Raw genomic sequence first — 18816 nt, forward strand, 5'->3', positions numbered from 1 at the left:
GGAAATTGCAAAATTGATTTTGATGATTTAATTAAAATGAAGAAGCAAAGGCACAAATTAAAACAGTCAAGCGCATCGTTGTGCGGGTGGGGAAATTGAGTGGATGTATATATATTAAATTTGCTGCGTTATAAATGAAAGGTGGAAATTATAATTAAATGAAATTTAAAGTTATTGCTTGAAGTGATGAGAAATTAATTGAAAATTAATTCATTTAAAAAATTTAAAAAAAAATATTTAAGTAAAAAAAGTTTTCAAATCGAGTGATTCGAATATCTTCAATTAGCTAATTACTAAAAATTAGTTATTTATTAGTTAATCAAAATGTGGAATTAAATACTTACTAAATACATCTATCTGCTGGTGTAGTTCCCTTTGGGAACGTTGAACGTTACTTGGTCATAAAAAAAAACAACTGGATCCTAACCCGATCGAAACATCATTATCAATCGTAACTTTTTATATATTTTTATTTGTTTTATCTTATTGAAAGTAAATAAATTATTAATATTTTATAAATTTTTTATATTATTTGATATTTATTTTTTTTAATATTGCGAAGTTAAAACGCAGCAAAAAAAGAAATACTCATTACTTATATTTTCTAACACTTACTAATATTTTTAATAGTTAAATAAATGTTAGTAATCATACTAATTACTAAATTTTTTGGAATAAAATTTAAAAATAATAAGCATTTCTGTTTTTTGCTAAACTTTAAGTTCGCAATATTAAAAAAATAAATATCAAATAATATAAAAAAGTTTAAAATATTAATAATTTATTTACTTTCAATAAGATAAAACATAGGTCGTATACCTAAAATTGGCAAAACAAGAAATATTTATGTAAAATCAAGATTAATATTACACAGTGTTTAATAGTACGAATAGCGATCGAATCTACGATCAGGATTCACTCGTCTTTTTCTTTGACCAAGTGGCATCAACATTTATAATACCAACTAAGGCCTAAAACAGCAGATCTCCACTGATTATTATTTGTTGTGTAGAAAAGATTTAAAATTGCTTAACGCATCCTCACAATACCGTCACAAAAGTGGTATGTCCGATTTGCATGGACAAAAAACAATCCCCTTCGTGTGCCAGACCATTTCTACCCTGTAACTTTAGCGGAAATATTTGAAGGTAGGGTCCCTGGTTTGATTATCAATTAAAATTTTTTTCTTCGTTAGCCTGTGTCCAAGCCTCGCTTAGATCACTGATTATTATAACAACAAACTAGTGTTTGATTATAATTATAGAACTTTATAATATATATAAAATACATGCAGGGTTCTAAACTACTCTGTTATTTAAAATAAGAAAAAATAAACATCTTTTTGTAACAATTTACTAAGACTAACCAAATGTAACACAAAAGTTTTAATTTAATTAGCATCAAAATATTACATTTTATTAAATTTTAATTTAAATTAAGACAAATAAGATTTAGAAGAAAACATTTTTCATATAAATCTAACTGTTCTAATTAAACCAGTCCTTATTCTATATATTTTTAACTCAATGATTTTCTTTTCTATTTTTATTTCAATTAAAAATTTTCTGTTTAGCAAAAATAATAAAAGGCAATTAACTGAAAAATTGTTTTAATTAAAAAAGTCATTAAAAATTTTAATTTACATTCTATATCTATCTATCCCTCACTTACACAATAAAAAAAAAATCACTCTGACATAAAGCCTCAAAATAATTTAAGCTTGTTTATGCTTCATTATAAATAAGCTTAAACTGAAACCTACAACCACACGTCACTCATCTTCATCTTCACACACTTTTTTCACTTTCTTATTTGTGTTTGTTTTTTTTTTTTTTTTTCTCTCTTAACTTCGTAAATCATTCAACAACGTAAACAACGTCAAAATTAGATTTCCAACATCATAATTTGTTATTAATTCGCGCAAATTGTATTTAATTATTTTATGCGACAACAAAGTTTCCACAAAATACAACATACATACACACATACTTACATACATACACAAAGTGTAACACTTAGCTGCTTGTTGTTCTATTTCTCTCTCATTTCCGCATACACTTTTAGCTACACGCTAATTATGTCCCTATAAGCGCGTACATCACAAACTGTCGTCTCTGCACAAACTCATCTACTTGCGACGCCATTTTCTTCGTTTAAGCTTTTAAGCTGTATCCATCCAACTAACCACCTACATCTCCACCTCCTCCAACTTCATTGTTGCAATAATTCTAATTAGTGTTACGGCACTAATTGAATTTTGTCTCTTGCTCTATTCTCTGACAGTGAAATTTTTTTCTTAGCATCTGTGTGTGTGCTTTCTTCAATAATCTTCGCAGTTGGTTATGCCGCCATTTTGTTGTTAGTAAGGCAATTGTTGTTGGTGTTGTAATTAAGCTCATTCAGCTGTAATTACATTTCATGGCCTTCATGCTCATTCCCCACATTGTCTGCTATCTTTGTACGCCAGCACTAGTTATTTGTGCTTGTATTTGTGTCTGTGTGTGTGTGTGTGCGTTTGTGTTTGTTTAAAGGCTTCGTTTTATTGCTTTTATTGTTGTTGTTGTTTTTGTCTTGACGTTGATTTAATGATGTTTTACGAGTTTCTTGTTAGGGTTTATACGATTAAGTGGGTACCGTTAATATAGGAACGAGGGGAGAGCAATAAATTATAGTGTGTTTAGAGGTTCTATATTCTTGCTACACAAGTAACTTTTTATTCGCAACGCTTGATTGGTTGATTACAGTGGCAGATCCAGATATATCATGCTGCTGACCACAATTAGCTGTTTTTCGCATTTACTACCACATTCTTTTAGAAACTATAAGATATAAAATATACACACACTGAATCTGCATAATTTAATAAAGATTTTATCCCCTACTCATAATGAAAGACTGAAAAACTGTCAAAAAGTACCTTCCTGTTTCTTCAGGAGTTCAAAGCTGAATGTTTTAAGTCCACCACATCGAATTTAATTAATTTAATAGATATTTCTCCCTTCCCAATAAAGAGTATAACCAACTGTCAAAAACGTATTCCCAAAAAACATACCATAATTCTTGAGGAAGCCAGACCCGTAGACTCACAGAGAAAATGCTTAACTGCATCTCTTTCCAGTAAGTTAAAACAACTTTGACAATAGAAATTAAATGGAATGAGCAATTTCTCTACCTGTATTCCTACACACCAGTAATCAGAGCGCACTTCTGTAAGCTGATGAGTTGAGATGAGAACCGAAGATCTTGGTTAGTGAGTGCCATATTAACCGGAAGTAACAGAAAGACTAAGTCACTTGTTTTTATTTGTGAGCTGAAGAAATTAGAAGTAAGTACTTTAGTAAGTAACACGTAGAAAAAAAATATTCAGAGAAATATAAACCGTTACCCCTAGGAATACAACAAGAGAAGCACCACACCGGTCTAAGAGAGTGGTTTATCACTACAAATGCAACGAAAATTTTTGCTCCCACCTAGAAATCTATTTTCAAGCCGTTCATGAAATCTGATATATTGATGTTTGATTGAAAGTTCTTGAATAGAAATATTAACAGAATATTTCTTTCGAAGCATAAATACGCTTCCCATACTTAATATTTTTATTTAAGCTGTACGACGCGGTCTACGCCTTAAATAACATTTTAGCTCGAGCATCGTCATCAAATCTTATAACATGTCCAAGTCAACGAAGTCAGTGCATCTCAATTCGTTAAATTATATGGACGTCGCGATAAAGCTGGTGCAGCTCGGGTTTGATTTGGATGCAGTAATTGTTGCCAGCTCATTGAGGACCAAATATTTCAGGAAAAACTTTTTTCTCTAAAACTCTTCTAAAAATCTTCATTATTTTGTGATAGCGTTCTCGCTTCTGCGTCATACAAAATCACAGGGGGTATGAGCGACCTATAATATATTGGTCATATGAATATAATACATGATACAAATATTATCATTATTAACTGCGGAAACAGACAAAAAAAATATCTGATATATACCCCAATCCTGTCTACTCCACTGTCCCTATATAATTTTTCGTTCCTTTTTGAAACCGAAATTGCATTATATTTTACTTATGATTTATTTCCCTTCATTAAAAAATTCTAAATTAATTATTAATTAATTTTTTTTTTCAGGTTTGGTTTCAAAATCGCCGTGCAAAATGGCGCCGACAAGAAAAATCTGAAAGTTTACGACTTGGCCTCACACATTTTACGCAATTACCACATCGTTTAGGCTGTGGCGCTTCAGGTTTACCGGTTGATCCTTGGCTTTCACCACCTTTACTATCCGCATTACCAGGTAATTATCAATTTTGTGCTCAAATTTTATTTCTGTTTATGACTCACTTTGTAGTTTTTCTATATTCACCCACAACTTCGTCCTTCGGCAGGTTTCCTTTCGCATCCGCAGACCGTCTATCCCAGCTATTTAACACCACCACTTAGTTTGGCGCCATCAAATCTAGCAATGAGTAGCCTAGCAGCTATGGGTCATGGACCACACATACCCCAAGTGCATGCAACACACGGACCACCACCCGGACATCCGCCACCACCGTTAGGCGCACCAACACATCCAGGCCATCATGTGCCATTATCACATTTATCTCCACATTTGTCACGCATGTCACCACAAAGTTTGGCCACAATGCCACCACAATTAATACCAGCCACAAGCGTAACTTTATCGATTGCTGCTGCCAACTCGTCTGTCGCCACATCAACTGTCACAAATGCAAATTCAGTTGCATTATCACATTCCGGCATGCCACCACCCACACTAAATTCCCCACAGACCACACCAAATAGTAATAATGCATTGTCACCACAGAATCTCACCACAAACAATGAGACAAATGAACTTCTAGGCGGAAAATGCGCATCAGCGAATATTGAAGTCGTCGACGTTGGACGTGAAAGCCCAGTGGCAATTTTGCACAGCAACAGCAACAGCATCGGTGCTGTCAACCGCACATCAACAAATTCACCAAATCAACCGCAAACAGTGGACATTCGCTCCAATTCTATCGCTACATTAAGAATAAAGGCAAAGGAGCATCTCGAGAGCATAAATAAGGGGTTAGCCATGGTTTAATTAAGCGGTGAATCTGTCATTTTTATGAGCCCATCTCGTCTGTTGCCAGTGATTGCCAGTGATTGATGTAAATAAAAACGTTAATTAAAAATTGACTTAAGAAAAATAATGGGAATTTATGTGTTTTAGCAAATTAATTAAAAACTCGCAAAATTTAGTTAGTAAGTGAAAAGGAATTAGAATTAAACTTTAAATTAGCACAGATTAAGCACAACATTAAAATATCATTGTAATTAATTGTAATTTTAACATCACTTAGGACTAGAGTAGCATTTGAACTGAGCTCATGTGAACCATATGAGAATTGTAAAAATAAGTTAAGTACTTAAAGCACTTGATATTGCAAATTGCTCAAATCTAACAAAATCTTTAATTAAATAATGAAAAGATGTATTTTACATTAAAGAACATAAATTAATTGCTGAATATAGAAGAAGTAAAAGGAAGTTAAAAGTTTAATTGCAGAACGCGTTATCCTAATTAAAATTTTTCGAAAATTTCCATTAAATAGTTTTGAATCCATATTTCTTTAAATGTTAGCTTACATTTTTCTCTTTATTTAATCAAAAATTATGGATTATTTTATTTATAGCTGATTACTCCACTACATAGATCAAAGTTTAAACTCTATTTATTGAAGTGCTGACAGATAAAATATGTTCATATGTATGTAAAATAATAGGTACTAAATTTTAAAAAATAAATATATATAAAATATAAAGCAAATGTTTTCTAATATGTAAGAAAAATAATTTTTATCATTATATCCTGAGGATGAGAGATATGTAAGTATGACTGTTAACATATTATATCACAATTCAAACTATATTGTCACATCTGTATAAGCAGAGTGTTTATGCTGCCTTCTATATAGCTCAAGTTTACAACTTTTAGAATATTTAAAAATCCTGAAGAATATTGAAACAACCGCTGCAAATTAAGCTCTTCGGATTTAAGTTCCAGACCCGAAATAATTAGTTCTGCGATCGGCCGCAGCGGGGTATGTTCTTAGTATGTGATTTGCTATTTCTATATTTTTATGGCAAAGACAGAGAGACAGGTATCATCGTCATATTTTCTTAGGTGGTATTTAGTCTAGCAATTAGGATACCATATGCATAATGTTTATTTTATATTATATATATACATATTTGATTATATATGCATATTATACCCGCAGTGACTATTGAAATCTTCGCCATATTTTTCTAGTTGGTACTTGAACTAGTAATTGGTGTGTCACAGATTCAATATCTAGCAATTGGTCTGTCATAAATACAAAGATCTATTACCTACATCGCTTTAAGCTAAATTATCTGATTTTTCGGTACCTTCACGTCCTCTGTCATCCTCCGTGTCTTGGTAACAGTTACAGGGAAAGTAGTATCGTTTTGGGATGACGAGAGCTGCAGTTGCAAAACTTACGGAAGTATGGATGTTAATAAATCTAAAAAACTTTAACTAATAAATGCATTTTTCTCAATATTAACATATTTTCTCAGTAATATCCAGATTATATCTGACATATTATAGCTATATAGCTAAAAGCTAAAGTATCTTTAAAAAACTGGTTATGAAGACGAAAGTGAATATAAGTTGAAAAGAAAAAAGCTTGCTTACACGTTAGGTCTATCCAATATAATCTTTGATCGGAAATTCTTGAATGGAGAAATACATTCTTCGCAGGACGGAACAACAGAATGCTCCAAATGAATTGCATATAATATACACCATCACGCTCTGACAAGTAAAAGGGCTGCGAAAAGAGAGAAACGGAACTGAGGACAATAGATGTCAGCACCACAAGTTTCTGAATTCAACTCCATGTACACTCAGTTTTGATTTTGTTGACCTTTTAATGTAAGAACAAAAAAAATAGTAATAAACTGTAATGAATATAAAATCTTTGCATATGTTAGGTTAAGTTACGTGAACACGTATTGCTACACATTTCAAGACCTTTCTTGAAAAACTATTTTCTGCCTATTGTGCTGCTCATAATGTTCACAGGAAAGGCACGCTACACCAGTTTTTATTTTAATTACAACTCTCTATTAGTCTATTGGAATAAATTACAGACCTTTTTCTTACCCTAGTTGGAAACGATTCCCAACACAGTAAAGTTACTTAGTCCGTTTTCATAGATAAAGATATAAAAAATAATTCATAGACTCCATTTAATTCAGGTAGGAAAGTAGACAGGTGAAGTGAAAAATTAATCAAATCGTTATGTATTATCAAATCGGACATATTAGAACGATCCAGAGCCATTGATAAATGTCAGTATACAGTCAATTTTAATATATGATAGTTCGCTGAATAAATTATAAATTTATATGCTCAAAAGATCTAGCCTACTCGTACACAAAAACACAATATGTGTTCTAGTATTCCGTCCTTGAATGCTGGTAAACCAGATCTACAAGATTTTCAGCCGAGCAGACACAACCTATTTCTCAACTACATACTATCTAAAATACTTTTAACTTGTTTATATTGATAAAGTCAGAGTTTGTATATATATTTGGAGTATCTAGGCTACATCACTCTTGACCTAGCTAATGAAGAAATTTTAGCCGAATTTCCGTAAGCATGAAATTAAATAGTAAGAAGTGATCATGTGACAATTTTTGTCTGTAACCGGTAGGATTAGAAAATTATACGGAATTTTGTATCGTAGACATGCCCAGTCTCGCTAGTTTCTTAATAAGCACGTACCTAGCTACATTTGTATGCCGGAGACGTAAATGAAAGTTGTTTTGAAACTGCTACCTAAATATTTTATAAATTGTCTACATTTATAGACAATATTAAACGAGATTTGAACTGCTGAAATAGCTTTGATAACTGTCTGCATGACTGTCAGTAAGAACACATACATCCTTCTCCTGGAAATACCTGTTCAACATTAATATCCAATATTTTTGTCCAAAATATCAATGTAGATTTGCAAAAATATTAAAACTTAACAATCCCTAGGTCCACGGAATTAAGTTTGGTTCCTCTATATCAATCAATCTTTAACCGATCAATTTAATTAGCTATCGTCTCTGACATTATAATAAACCTTAATGTTCTATTATAAAGGTTCTGGTTGAAAAGTTATTATCGAAGTATATGCAAGGATATAAGTACAATCTGACTCATCACAACCAATACACGAAATTAGTTCATAGAATATTATATTGGCTTAGCATTATCTTTGGTTTAGCCAACAGTTCCGAGCTCTTAAAAAAAAATAATATTGTGGTCATTTTAGACAACCAAACAGCTTAAAAACGGAACTGTGTATTCTGAACAGTACATGAGATTACCTAAATTACATCATATATTTTAGTAAAAATAAAATTTATTTCTTTTTCGCGTAATTTGTATTTTGGATTCACTCTTTATCGAAATCCAAATTTGAAAGACTTACTCGCCAAGAAGTTGAAACAATTAATGTTCTCTAATACTTATATTAATATTCTATTCAGACAACTCAATCAAAAAGTTGCATTCAATTATAAATCCGAATAAAATTAAATTTATAGTTATTTTCTATGAAAGAAATGCGCAAGTGCTTTCATTTAGCACAAAAGTGCTGTATTAGTACACAAATAGAGCTATGTTCATTTGCATGTAGTGCAGTAATGTGATGTGTTCACTGTCAATGATGAACTGAACAAATTTTTGAAATATAAATATAAATTAGTTCCAAATCTAATATGTTTGTATTACTTTACTATAGTATAAAAAAAATTGGATGACGAAAGTCCATAAACTCCCAAACGGGAGTTCCAACAGTTCTAACTAAAAATTATTAAAATTTATCAATTAAAACGTAATCACTGCAAACAATCAATTCAGTTCGTAATTATATGACATGATTTATGATGAGAACGTCCTCCAACCTGTTCCACACACTTTCCCAATGATTAGTTGTGTTACATTTTTCGACCCAATAAATAGACATCGGCTAAGCAATGAGCCCGCTGCCTGCCGACCACAGTAGTTAAATTAATTTTTATTAAACTTTTTTCTATTTTAATGCATATTTACTTAATACCTTGTAAATAAGTCGGACAAAACGTGCTGACAACCCACAATTAAATGCCATTATGTCCCACAATTAAAAGGACTAAATGCACAGCAAATAATATTGTAACGAAAGATAAAGCAGCATATTCGATTGAAAGCGAGGTGGGCAAATTAGTGGAGGGGGTATGCATCGTTTCATCATTGAATTTTAATAAAATTAAATTAAAAAAAATGTAGAGAAGAATGGCAGTACTAAAACTGTACGAGTAATTGATTAGCGACAAAACATTATTGCCGCTAATAAAATGCTTACAACAGTCACCGACAGACTTTCCTCTACAACGGCAACTGCCGCAATGCACGTCTCACCCCAATGCGACAACCGTTACAATTGCTAACTTGCCTTCCTACGTCAGTACCTCTCTTTCATGTGCACTCAGCCTATATAATTTCCAGCAATTACATATTCCTTATCACATGCACAAAATCTCAAACTGAACTCGACGAAATGAGAACTATCATGCGAACAGGATATGTACTCACATATCCTACTAGTGATATTCCCGTTACGAACCGCAGGACATTACTTACTTTCGCTTGTTGAATTTTTTTTAGAATTTTCAATTTTTTTTTAAATTATAATTACAAAAATTTAAAATATACAAGATTGAATTGCGTCCAACTGCGAAAATTACTATGGTTTCTCTTCGGTGATATATCAGTTTCAACGTTGTGACACTTTTCTGCTCTCTTGAATGCTAAAGTTACTTTAAAATTGCTAAGTATAATTTACACAAATCTCAGGATAACTGGGAAATTTATTTTTTAATGGGACGTGTCAAATATGCCTAAGTGCAAACTGCTTCCCAGTGGGTTTGCTCTACTTAATCCTTTTCGCAAATAATTTAATTCTCAAGTTTCATAAGATCCTTCATAAGATTTAGGAAACGCTTTAAGTAATGTAAAATTTGGCTAATTTAAGGTAAGGTACCTAAAAATATTTAGGTACCTTACGGTAGAAAACATAATGTTTTATGTATCCATATTCACTGTATCCATATCCACCCAGAACCGATTATACAAGTTTAGAAAAAAATGTAATATTTTAACCAAAATGACCAAAGTTATTGTTAAAAAAATATATTATTAATTATCTTATTTTAACTTTCATTCTGGCTTATACTAGATAATCTTCTTGCAAGTCAACACAAAGCTGGAAGCAGTGAACGATTTCTTCGAGACAGTATTTGAGGTCATTGTGGCATAGTCGAAATAACCCATAAGTTTGTCTTAGTATTATACAGTTGATGCTCATTAATGCCGCTTTCGATTGGTAAATATGGGATAAGTTTTTAAATCGGGATTCACTTTCAGTGCTGGAAATGTTCAAAGATTTTCTTGAAACAGTATTTTTATTCATCGGCCGGAAACTCCTTTAATAAATTAATAGAAGCATTTTTAATTGTCAGGATAACATGGAATCAAATTCCTTTCAACGTCAATTTTAGTTAAAGAATAGCCAGAAGTTACACAGCGTTACACAGTTACACAGCCAGGTAAATGTGGTTATGTGATAATAATGAAAAATTTTAGTACTATGTAGCTTTGTGCAAACCTGTTTTCACTGGCTTTCAATAATCGATATTCTCGATGTTATGGACGAGCTCATCGAAGTCTAACACATAATCATTGTACACATAAAATCTGCAAATATCGAACTCAGTGTGAGCAATTTCCTTTGAGCTGAAATCAACTAACAATATTGTCTAGATTTCGATTTTCTTACAGTGATATTTTCTGTTTTTTACGGCTCGTATTAGAAACTTCGTCAGTATGCTTCAGAGACTATTTGGAGACACGTATTTGCACCAATGAAATATATCATGCCGCACTATAACTTTTTATTTTCGGCTCGATTTAGTAATATGCAGTCAAAGTTCGATGGGCGACGAGTGCTTTTCACCGTCGGGTCAATCTTCAATCGTCAATTCCACGGTATCGTCAACCTATAATGTACAATTCTATTTATGAGTTTTAAAGCATTTGGTAATTCTGTTCATCTTATTTAAGCAGAGATCGCATAGAAGGAATTTGCTGCTTGTTCCACGATAATACAACATCTTATCGATTGACACTTTTAATAGATTTTTAGACTTTACTCGATGTTAACTATTACCAATATTCTTTGATGTGAAGCTATGCGGTTATCACTTCTATCATATAATGCTTTTGGCGAAGAAAATAAAAAAAAAGAATCCCAAGATTAGTGGTAGAATAGTTCGTTACATTATCCTTGTTATGCCATTAGGCTTAATGGGTGAGACTTAGAAGATGTAATAAGTTTGCTTTTGGGTTATCTGCCAGGTCAACAAAGAAACGGTCCACTAGATATTGAAGACACTTCGTCTGTAGTCCTGGCTGAAGACATAAAAAATGTTTAATAGATTGTTCATGCTTTTTATTGTGGCGACTTCTGCATAGTCTAATTGTCGGAAAACGTAAACCTTAAAGGAATGGTTAAATAGTATAGAGCCGTCTTAAGACCTATTAAGTTATTCTACGATCTGTTGTAGCCCACAGGGTCCTAGTGAGCTCACAATCTTTATCGCTCTTTATTTAGAGCGATATAGTAGCAGTTTCATATGATATTATACCATATAATCCTTGCGTAGGGCAGCTGTTCATCATAATGGAACAATATTTTACAAATATGTCCAGCTCCTTGCTTATAGCATTGGGCGTAGCAAGCGTGATATTACAGCTGCTTTTGCTGCTGTACGAGAATGGGCTTGGTGGTGAATGAACCAAAACCAACTCGGCTATGTCGACTACTGGTAGAATTGTGCATCGATCGGACGCCGAGCTAGTGCCTGTAACGAACAACAATGATGCTAATAGGTGCTTCTACGGGCTCAGTAGGCAATTGCGATGAAGAGCTCTTTCTCGGGAAACAAAACTTACGCTCTGTAGATCGCTCAGCCTTCCTGTGCATTTATATGACCCAGAAGCACATACGTTAACATAGAATGATAAAGCAGCACTGGGAGTATTCCAGAGAAAAATTCTTCGTAACATCTTTGATTCTCTACGAGTTGGCGACAGTTACCGCATGCGAATGAACCACCAGCTGTGCGAGCTTTGTCACGCTCACTTAAAAGAAATTATTGTTTCAATTATTTTAGTATATGAACGCTATGTTGCTTGTCGATTTTTTTATTGTTTTTATAGTAATTAATTTTTACAATATATAAAATTCATTAATTTAATTTGTTCAGCAATAATATAAAAAAATTTTATGTTGCTGTGTATTGCTGCGCCATCTTACGTGCTAAGATTTTATATTATATTGGAAATATGTTGTAGAGTTTTGCAGCGCCATCTTAAGGGCAGCAATTTATTTCAAATATAGTTATGACACAAACCAACTTTTCAATTAAAAAGCATTTTGCAAAAAGCTCACTTGGAGAGAAATCAATCCCTGCGAAATGTCTTTCCACAAATAAATAAATTAAATTTAAAATAACAAAAATAATAATTTACTCTAATATTTTAAAATAAAAACCAAACAGTTTAGTTCTTATTTTTGCTCTAATTGAAGTGCTGCTTTAACTGCAAAGTATAGATTAAGACAACCAACTTCAAAATTTCTTTAAATTGGTTTAGTTGTAATTATCTTTTTTAATATAAACTGATTTATTTGTTAACAAATTATTGTAACTTTATTCACTATATAATTTGCTCAATACTTCCTTAAAACGCAACATCGGAATAAATTCTATTTCAGGGTTGCCCCTGTTTCATGACAGGTATAAAGCCACCTATTCTACGTCACTTTCTTTACTACGCTTGATGTGGATATAGCTTTTTTATCTAAGTATGGAAATTTGGAATTTGTCCTTTTTTATAAAAAACCACCACCAGGTAGAACTGCTAGAGGTTAACAGTTTCTCCCTGTAACTTATCAATGTAACCCAGTGGTTCCCAACCTCTGGTCCGCGAAATAGTTAAAAATGGTACGTTAATCAAATTCAACATGTGTGGACACATAGTTTGCGGTTCGTCCACTGCGAGCTTATACATAATACCAGAGATGCATAAAGCATATTAAAATAATTATACATACGCATGATTCTGAAGACAGCAGGATTTAATGTTAAAAATTTTTACACTTTAATTTCAAATAACCGTTGAAAAATTCAAAATAATATTATAGTGTTAGCTAATTCGTTTTGTTTGTGTAATTAATGTAAGAATTTCCAATTGAAAACAATAATATCTCAAAGATCACGCTATATCTCCAAACAGACTTATAATACGAGATGCTCAATATATTGAAATTTACAAAAGATTCGTTGTCAAAGCATGGCATTCTTAAAATCGAAACATTTCTCACACTGAATATTTCCCTATTTTAATTAATATTCTTCATAATTAAATTCGGACTTTAAATTTCCCATATAATTTCTTAATATTAAAGAATAACTTAGTAACACACTCTAACATACCCCATCCTTCAAAATCGTTTTTAAAGCTTTTCCACATAAAAGTTCTTAGTAGTCTCTACAATTCGTCGCTGGCATCTCGGTTAAGAAACTAACCACTGTCTATGTCTATCCAGTTGGAGATAGGAAGAAGAATCTCAAACTCGAAGCAGAAAAAATTTTTTCTGAACTTTATGTCATGATAAAATAGTTACAAATCTGTTTAAATGTATCTTAAATAAACGTTGTCAAAGTTTTGGATTCTAAGAAAAAACCGGATGCCCAAATATCAGACTTTACGGATTCTTCTAAAAAACGGATAAAACGTAATCAAATTTTTAACTTTTAATTGTAATCTCACACAGCCTGTTACATAGCCAGATTATAACTTTTAACTCACATTGGCAACGGTCTAAATCTGTTTTATTCTATTATTTCTGGACGTGTATGGCTTCTTTCTTGCAACCCGTGTATTATACTGTATCACAGTTTCAAGGCATATATTTTTTTTATATTTTTCGACTATATCTTCAAGTAGTTTGGAGACTTTTACTCTTAAATTTACTTTCACCAGGTTGATGATGCTGAGTTTTTCGCTACATGACAGAATTGAAGTGTGAGGATTCGAAACGTAAGTACTCGTTTCCTTGAAACTATTTATAACTCTACCCAGATGAATATTGACAAGCAATTTCTTTAGCAATTTTTCGTTGATTTATGACATTTTTCCAAAATTTAACAATTATATATCGCTGTCCAAAACTAACTTCACGTCTTTTATTTTCCATTTACTGTTTATATCCAAAAATATTTTTAAAAGATCAATTCTTAAACTCTTCAGGAAGTCAACTGGTAATTATAAATCATTTAGTTACCTACATTATTATGTCTGCAACCGGATCTTAATTTTATAGTTAATATATCAAAGATATTGAAATTAAGGAAGTAGAACAATCTCAGTACCTTTGCAATCAGGTAACAACAAGTAGAGCTACCCATACCAATGTGGATATTGGAATTCATAGAAGATATGAGTTACTTTGAACTCATATCTCATATCTCTTGGAAACTTTTGGAAAGCAATAAAATATTAAAATTAAAGGAATGAGACAATCTATATATCTTGTCAGTCAAGTAAGGGTAAGAGATGGTGACCTTTTTGGTATTGTTATACAGGTATCCGCGGCTGCTTTCGAAAAATTAATGAAACTCTTGAGGTTAAATAGATGTTGAAATAAAAGAAGTAGCATAATTTGACTCATTCAACGGTCAGATAACGACTGATTTTGGGCAGTTATAGAAGCTTTGCAGAGTAACAACACATTGATTATAAAGTAAAGCAATGTAATGGCGTTAATAGTCATGAGCCACAAGAGGATAATCTTCTTAATATTCACATCAGCATATAGACACCCGGTGTGACTTTTGGAAATTTAAAGAAATTTTAGAAGCACCTGACGTAGAACAACTTGACTAACTTGGCCGTTAAGTAAAGATGAATGAATTTTATCGATGTTAATATCACATTATAAAATCTAGAGAAGTTTTGTAGAGCAATTAATATGTGAGAGAGAAAAAAATTAAAAATTTATAAAGTTTAAGTGAAATGAGTCATGTTATCGGGAGGTGAGATTCGGTACAATACAATGTAAATACAACGATGAGAGAACAGCAACTGCTTACAAGCGGGTTTATAGAAGTTACTCTATGCACTTAGTGACACGACATAGCAAATACCGCAAAAGTTTAAGGGAAGTTGCTGTTGCAAGAACGAATAGTTTAATTAGATCTTATGGAATACGATAACAAAGATATACCTTATATCTAACAAAAAAACACCTATATGCTTTATGACATTACAGTGGAACCTATAAGGATTAAAATTTAGAGGTAATCCAAAATCAACTTTGCTAAGTGTAATCGGTAACGACACTTCAATTATTCAGTGATCTAAGTACTAAACGGAATCCATTAGAAGTCGGATTCCGTTAAGTATATAGAGATATTAATCTTGTTGTAGGTTTACTTACAGATCACTGCATTTTAGGTAACTATGCTAGAAGTCTAAATCTTCCTTTCAATCATACCTTCACAGTTGTGGAGAGGTTGTTAAAAATACCTCCCATCTGCTTTGTGTCTATCCAGTACATGCACGGAACCGCCTCATTACTTTAGGGTCTTTCTTTTTAGAGAATCTTGGCAAACTACAATACCTCCCTCTGGATACCATTATAAGCTTTGCCAACGGTTATAACACAATGAGCTTATAGGCCTAAGTGGAGCCAGTACTACTTACCAAACACTACTTCAAAAATGTTAGATTACGAAAATCGGAATTCAGATTTACCAATCGAAAATGCTATTAGTCTTCCCTTAATTATTAATGTATAAAACGAATAATAACATTAATAATATTAATTTGCAACAATTTTTATTTCCATCAGAAGATCTGAAACATAATTTTATATAGAATTTCACTGTTCTAAAGATTTGAAAAAACCATTAACAAATTCACAGAAATGTACACATATAATTCAATTCATTTCAATCTCCGAATATAAAATTTTCATATTCATAAAGAAACACATTAATTCCTCAGTGCAGAACATTTATTTTATATATTTTTTCACTACGATTTAAAAATGCATTTGAGCGATATGCACTTTTCGTACCCTAAAATAAATAAAAGACCTATAAATAGAAGCATTCGAACGTCATCGTTACAAAACACAGAAGACATTCCTGGCAGATGAGAGATGATCACTGAACAGTTTTTCATTTAAAGCCACATTTCTTAGCACTTAGCCATCGCGGCATTTCTATTTAATAATTTTATTTTTGTGTATATTTTCCCGAAATGATTCATGACTCAAGCTCCTCGATCAATTAAAGAAAATAAAGCAAACGAACTGGCAGTGGCCATATAAGGAGAAAAATGCCAGAGCCGTCGGTGCTCCAACAGATGTTTTATCTCACAGATACAATTGAAATGGATGCTATTTTTATTGAGCACATAATATATTTGTATGAAAAAAAATGAAAAAAAAAATTTTAGCACAACAAAAACAAAAGCACATAAAAAACGGAAGCATAAAAAATGATTTTGGCAAAGACGATGCAAAGACGGGAGCCAACTTGTTTGTGATCTTGAAAAAAACTGCTCAGATCGATCTGCATGAGGAATAATTTTCGTAAAAAATATAGCAAAAGAGTCTCAAAACAGAGCAAGAATTAAACTTAAAATGCAAAACATTTTTTTATGTTTTTAGCACTTGTGATCATTTGCGATCATTTGCAGATCAATGGTTATCGCACGCTCCATAGAAATCCACAAGTTATACGAGACCACAACGTTCAATGTTGAAAGATCGATTTAAGCGGAATTGTTGTTGCAAAAATTATTGGCACCGCCGAAATGCTTGGACAATGCCTAAAAATAATTGCGACGAAAAACCACCGAGTGCTCAGTGATAGATACATATGCCCAGTAAGATACTATGTATTCGGAAAGGTGCGAGCGGAAGATATGACGGAATATCTGAATATTGTCGCCACCAAAATTAGTAGAAATTTTTGTAGCATGAGAAACACTAAAAAATCCAAACAATCGAAATTATTTAGAAAAATTTAAAAATGTTTTGAAAAAAAGTATAAATAGAAAGCGAAAGAGGAATAATAAGAAAAGAGCAGGAAAGCAATATTTAAAAATTTGTGGAGAAAATTTGTATATTTTGTAGGTGGACATCGGCAAATTATTTTAGGGAAGACGAAGACTCGCCTGCCGTTTATCTCAGAAAGTATCTTCCGCGCACCATACAAGTCCGCGTCATACTTCAAATTATTTTTACACTTCATACATAATTTTTTATGTATTTTATTTTTAAGATATTTTCATTATGTATCTGTGTTTGCAGAGAACAAGTATTTCCCACTTAATTTATTGATTGGAAGCATCTACGAACAAAGTTACACTATTTCAGCAATTAATACCTACGAAGGGAACTTAACCTAATTTAAAGATAAATATTTTTAGTAAATTATTAAAATATTTCTACTCCACCAATTTATATTAATAGATACAGAAATATATTTTGATTAATTGTAGATACTCGAAAATATTCTCATACTATTAAGATAAGTATCTTTTCTTATCATTTTCTTATTCGATTATGAAAACCATGAAAACTGCTTCCATTTCTTATCAAAAAAAGATGTAAAAATAAATCTCTGGCAATTGGCAACAGCACGTGAGTATTTTTATACGAACGGGTATGTATCCGATAGAATCGTGATTTGCTCCATCACAATTTGATGTCATAATTTAAAATACATATAATTTATTGAAATATGAGATGCCTTCCATGGAATATCTGGATTGGTAATCGATTCATGGGATAGACCATAAAATAAACTATAACTAATAATATGATAGTATCCATAGACTAAAGAAATCAAGATATATACCCATATATACTCATATATATATTATATGACCGCTGAAACCATACTATATCCTACATTTTTATGTTCAGATTTATATGGTTAAGTTAGGTTAGGCGAAGTGAGGATCCAATCCTATTTAACTTGCAAAGAAATGTTTGGTTCCACAATTTCTCGTAATCGTGGATAGAAGATCCACTGTTACATCTAGCCGGAATCATTAATAAATGCGAGTGTCTGGCCATGACTAATACTGGAAATATGACCGAGTATGTTAAGGAAGGGGGACCCAAAAACTTTATACTAATTCTGGAAAAACCTAGATATAGGCACAATAGGTGTTCTGGTGTCTTTTCTTCAAGTGCCGATAAAAATATACTATAGCAAATACTACAGGGTAGGACGAGGTTGGCACCATATCCTTCTAAAGACCAGTATCCTGGTAAAGCAGATGTAAAACTAGGTGCTTGTATGGTATAGTAAGCAATGAAAGTAAATATACTCTGATAATTATTGAGCGGTTATAATTTTTGCGAAAACGAAGTTAATGAAGTTCATATTAAGTTTTTATAAATTCACTGATAGATATAATAAATGAATACAAGTTATACAATGGCATATCCAGAAGGAGAGTGAAGGATATAGATCGAGAGTTAACAATTAAAAACTTTTTGGTGAAGTTGAAACATATTTCTATACCATTGAGAAATACAACTAATAATAAATTAGATATTACTTTGAATAATGAGATAAAAAATAAATATATATACAATAATAATCATTT

General features: G+C 32.0%; 1 protein-coding gene across 1 annotated transcript in view; it reads left to right on the forward strand.

Annotated features, from left to right (window-relative positions):
• LOC119674821 (retinal homeobox protein Rx) overlaps positions 1 to 5453 on the forward strand; it is a 150775-nt gene extending 145322 nt beyond the window's left edge. The window contains exons 5-6 of the mRNA XM_038085979.1: positions 4131 to 4296; positions 4388 to 5453. Coding sequence (XP_037941907.1) covers positions 4131 to 4296; positions 4388 to 5091 — 870 coding nt within the window. The 3' untranslated portion in view covers positions 5092 to 5453. The remainder of the gene's footprint in view (positions 1 to 4130; positions 4297 to 4387) is intronic.
• Positions 5454 to 18816: the final 13363 nt, after the last annotated feature.

The sequence above is a fragment of the Teleopsis dalmanni genome, chromosome 2 (genome assembly GCF_002237135.1).
Source record: "Teleopsis dalmanni isolate 2A chromosome 2, ASM223713v2, whole genome shotgun sequence".
In the NCBI taxonomy this organism is placed as follows: Eukaryota; Metazoa; Arthropoda; class Insecta; order Diptera; family Diopsidae; genus Teleopsis; species Teleopsis dalmanni.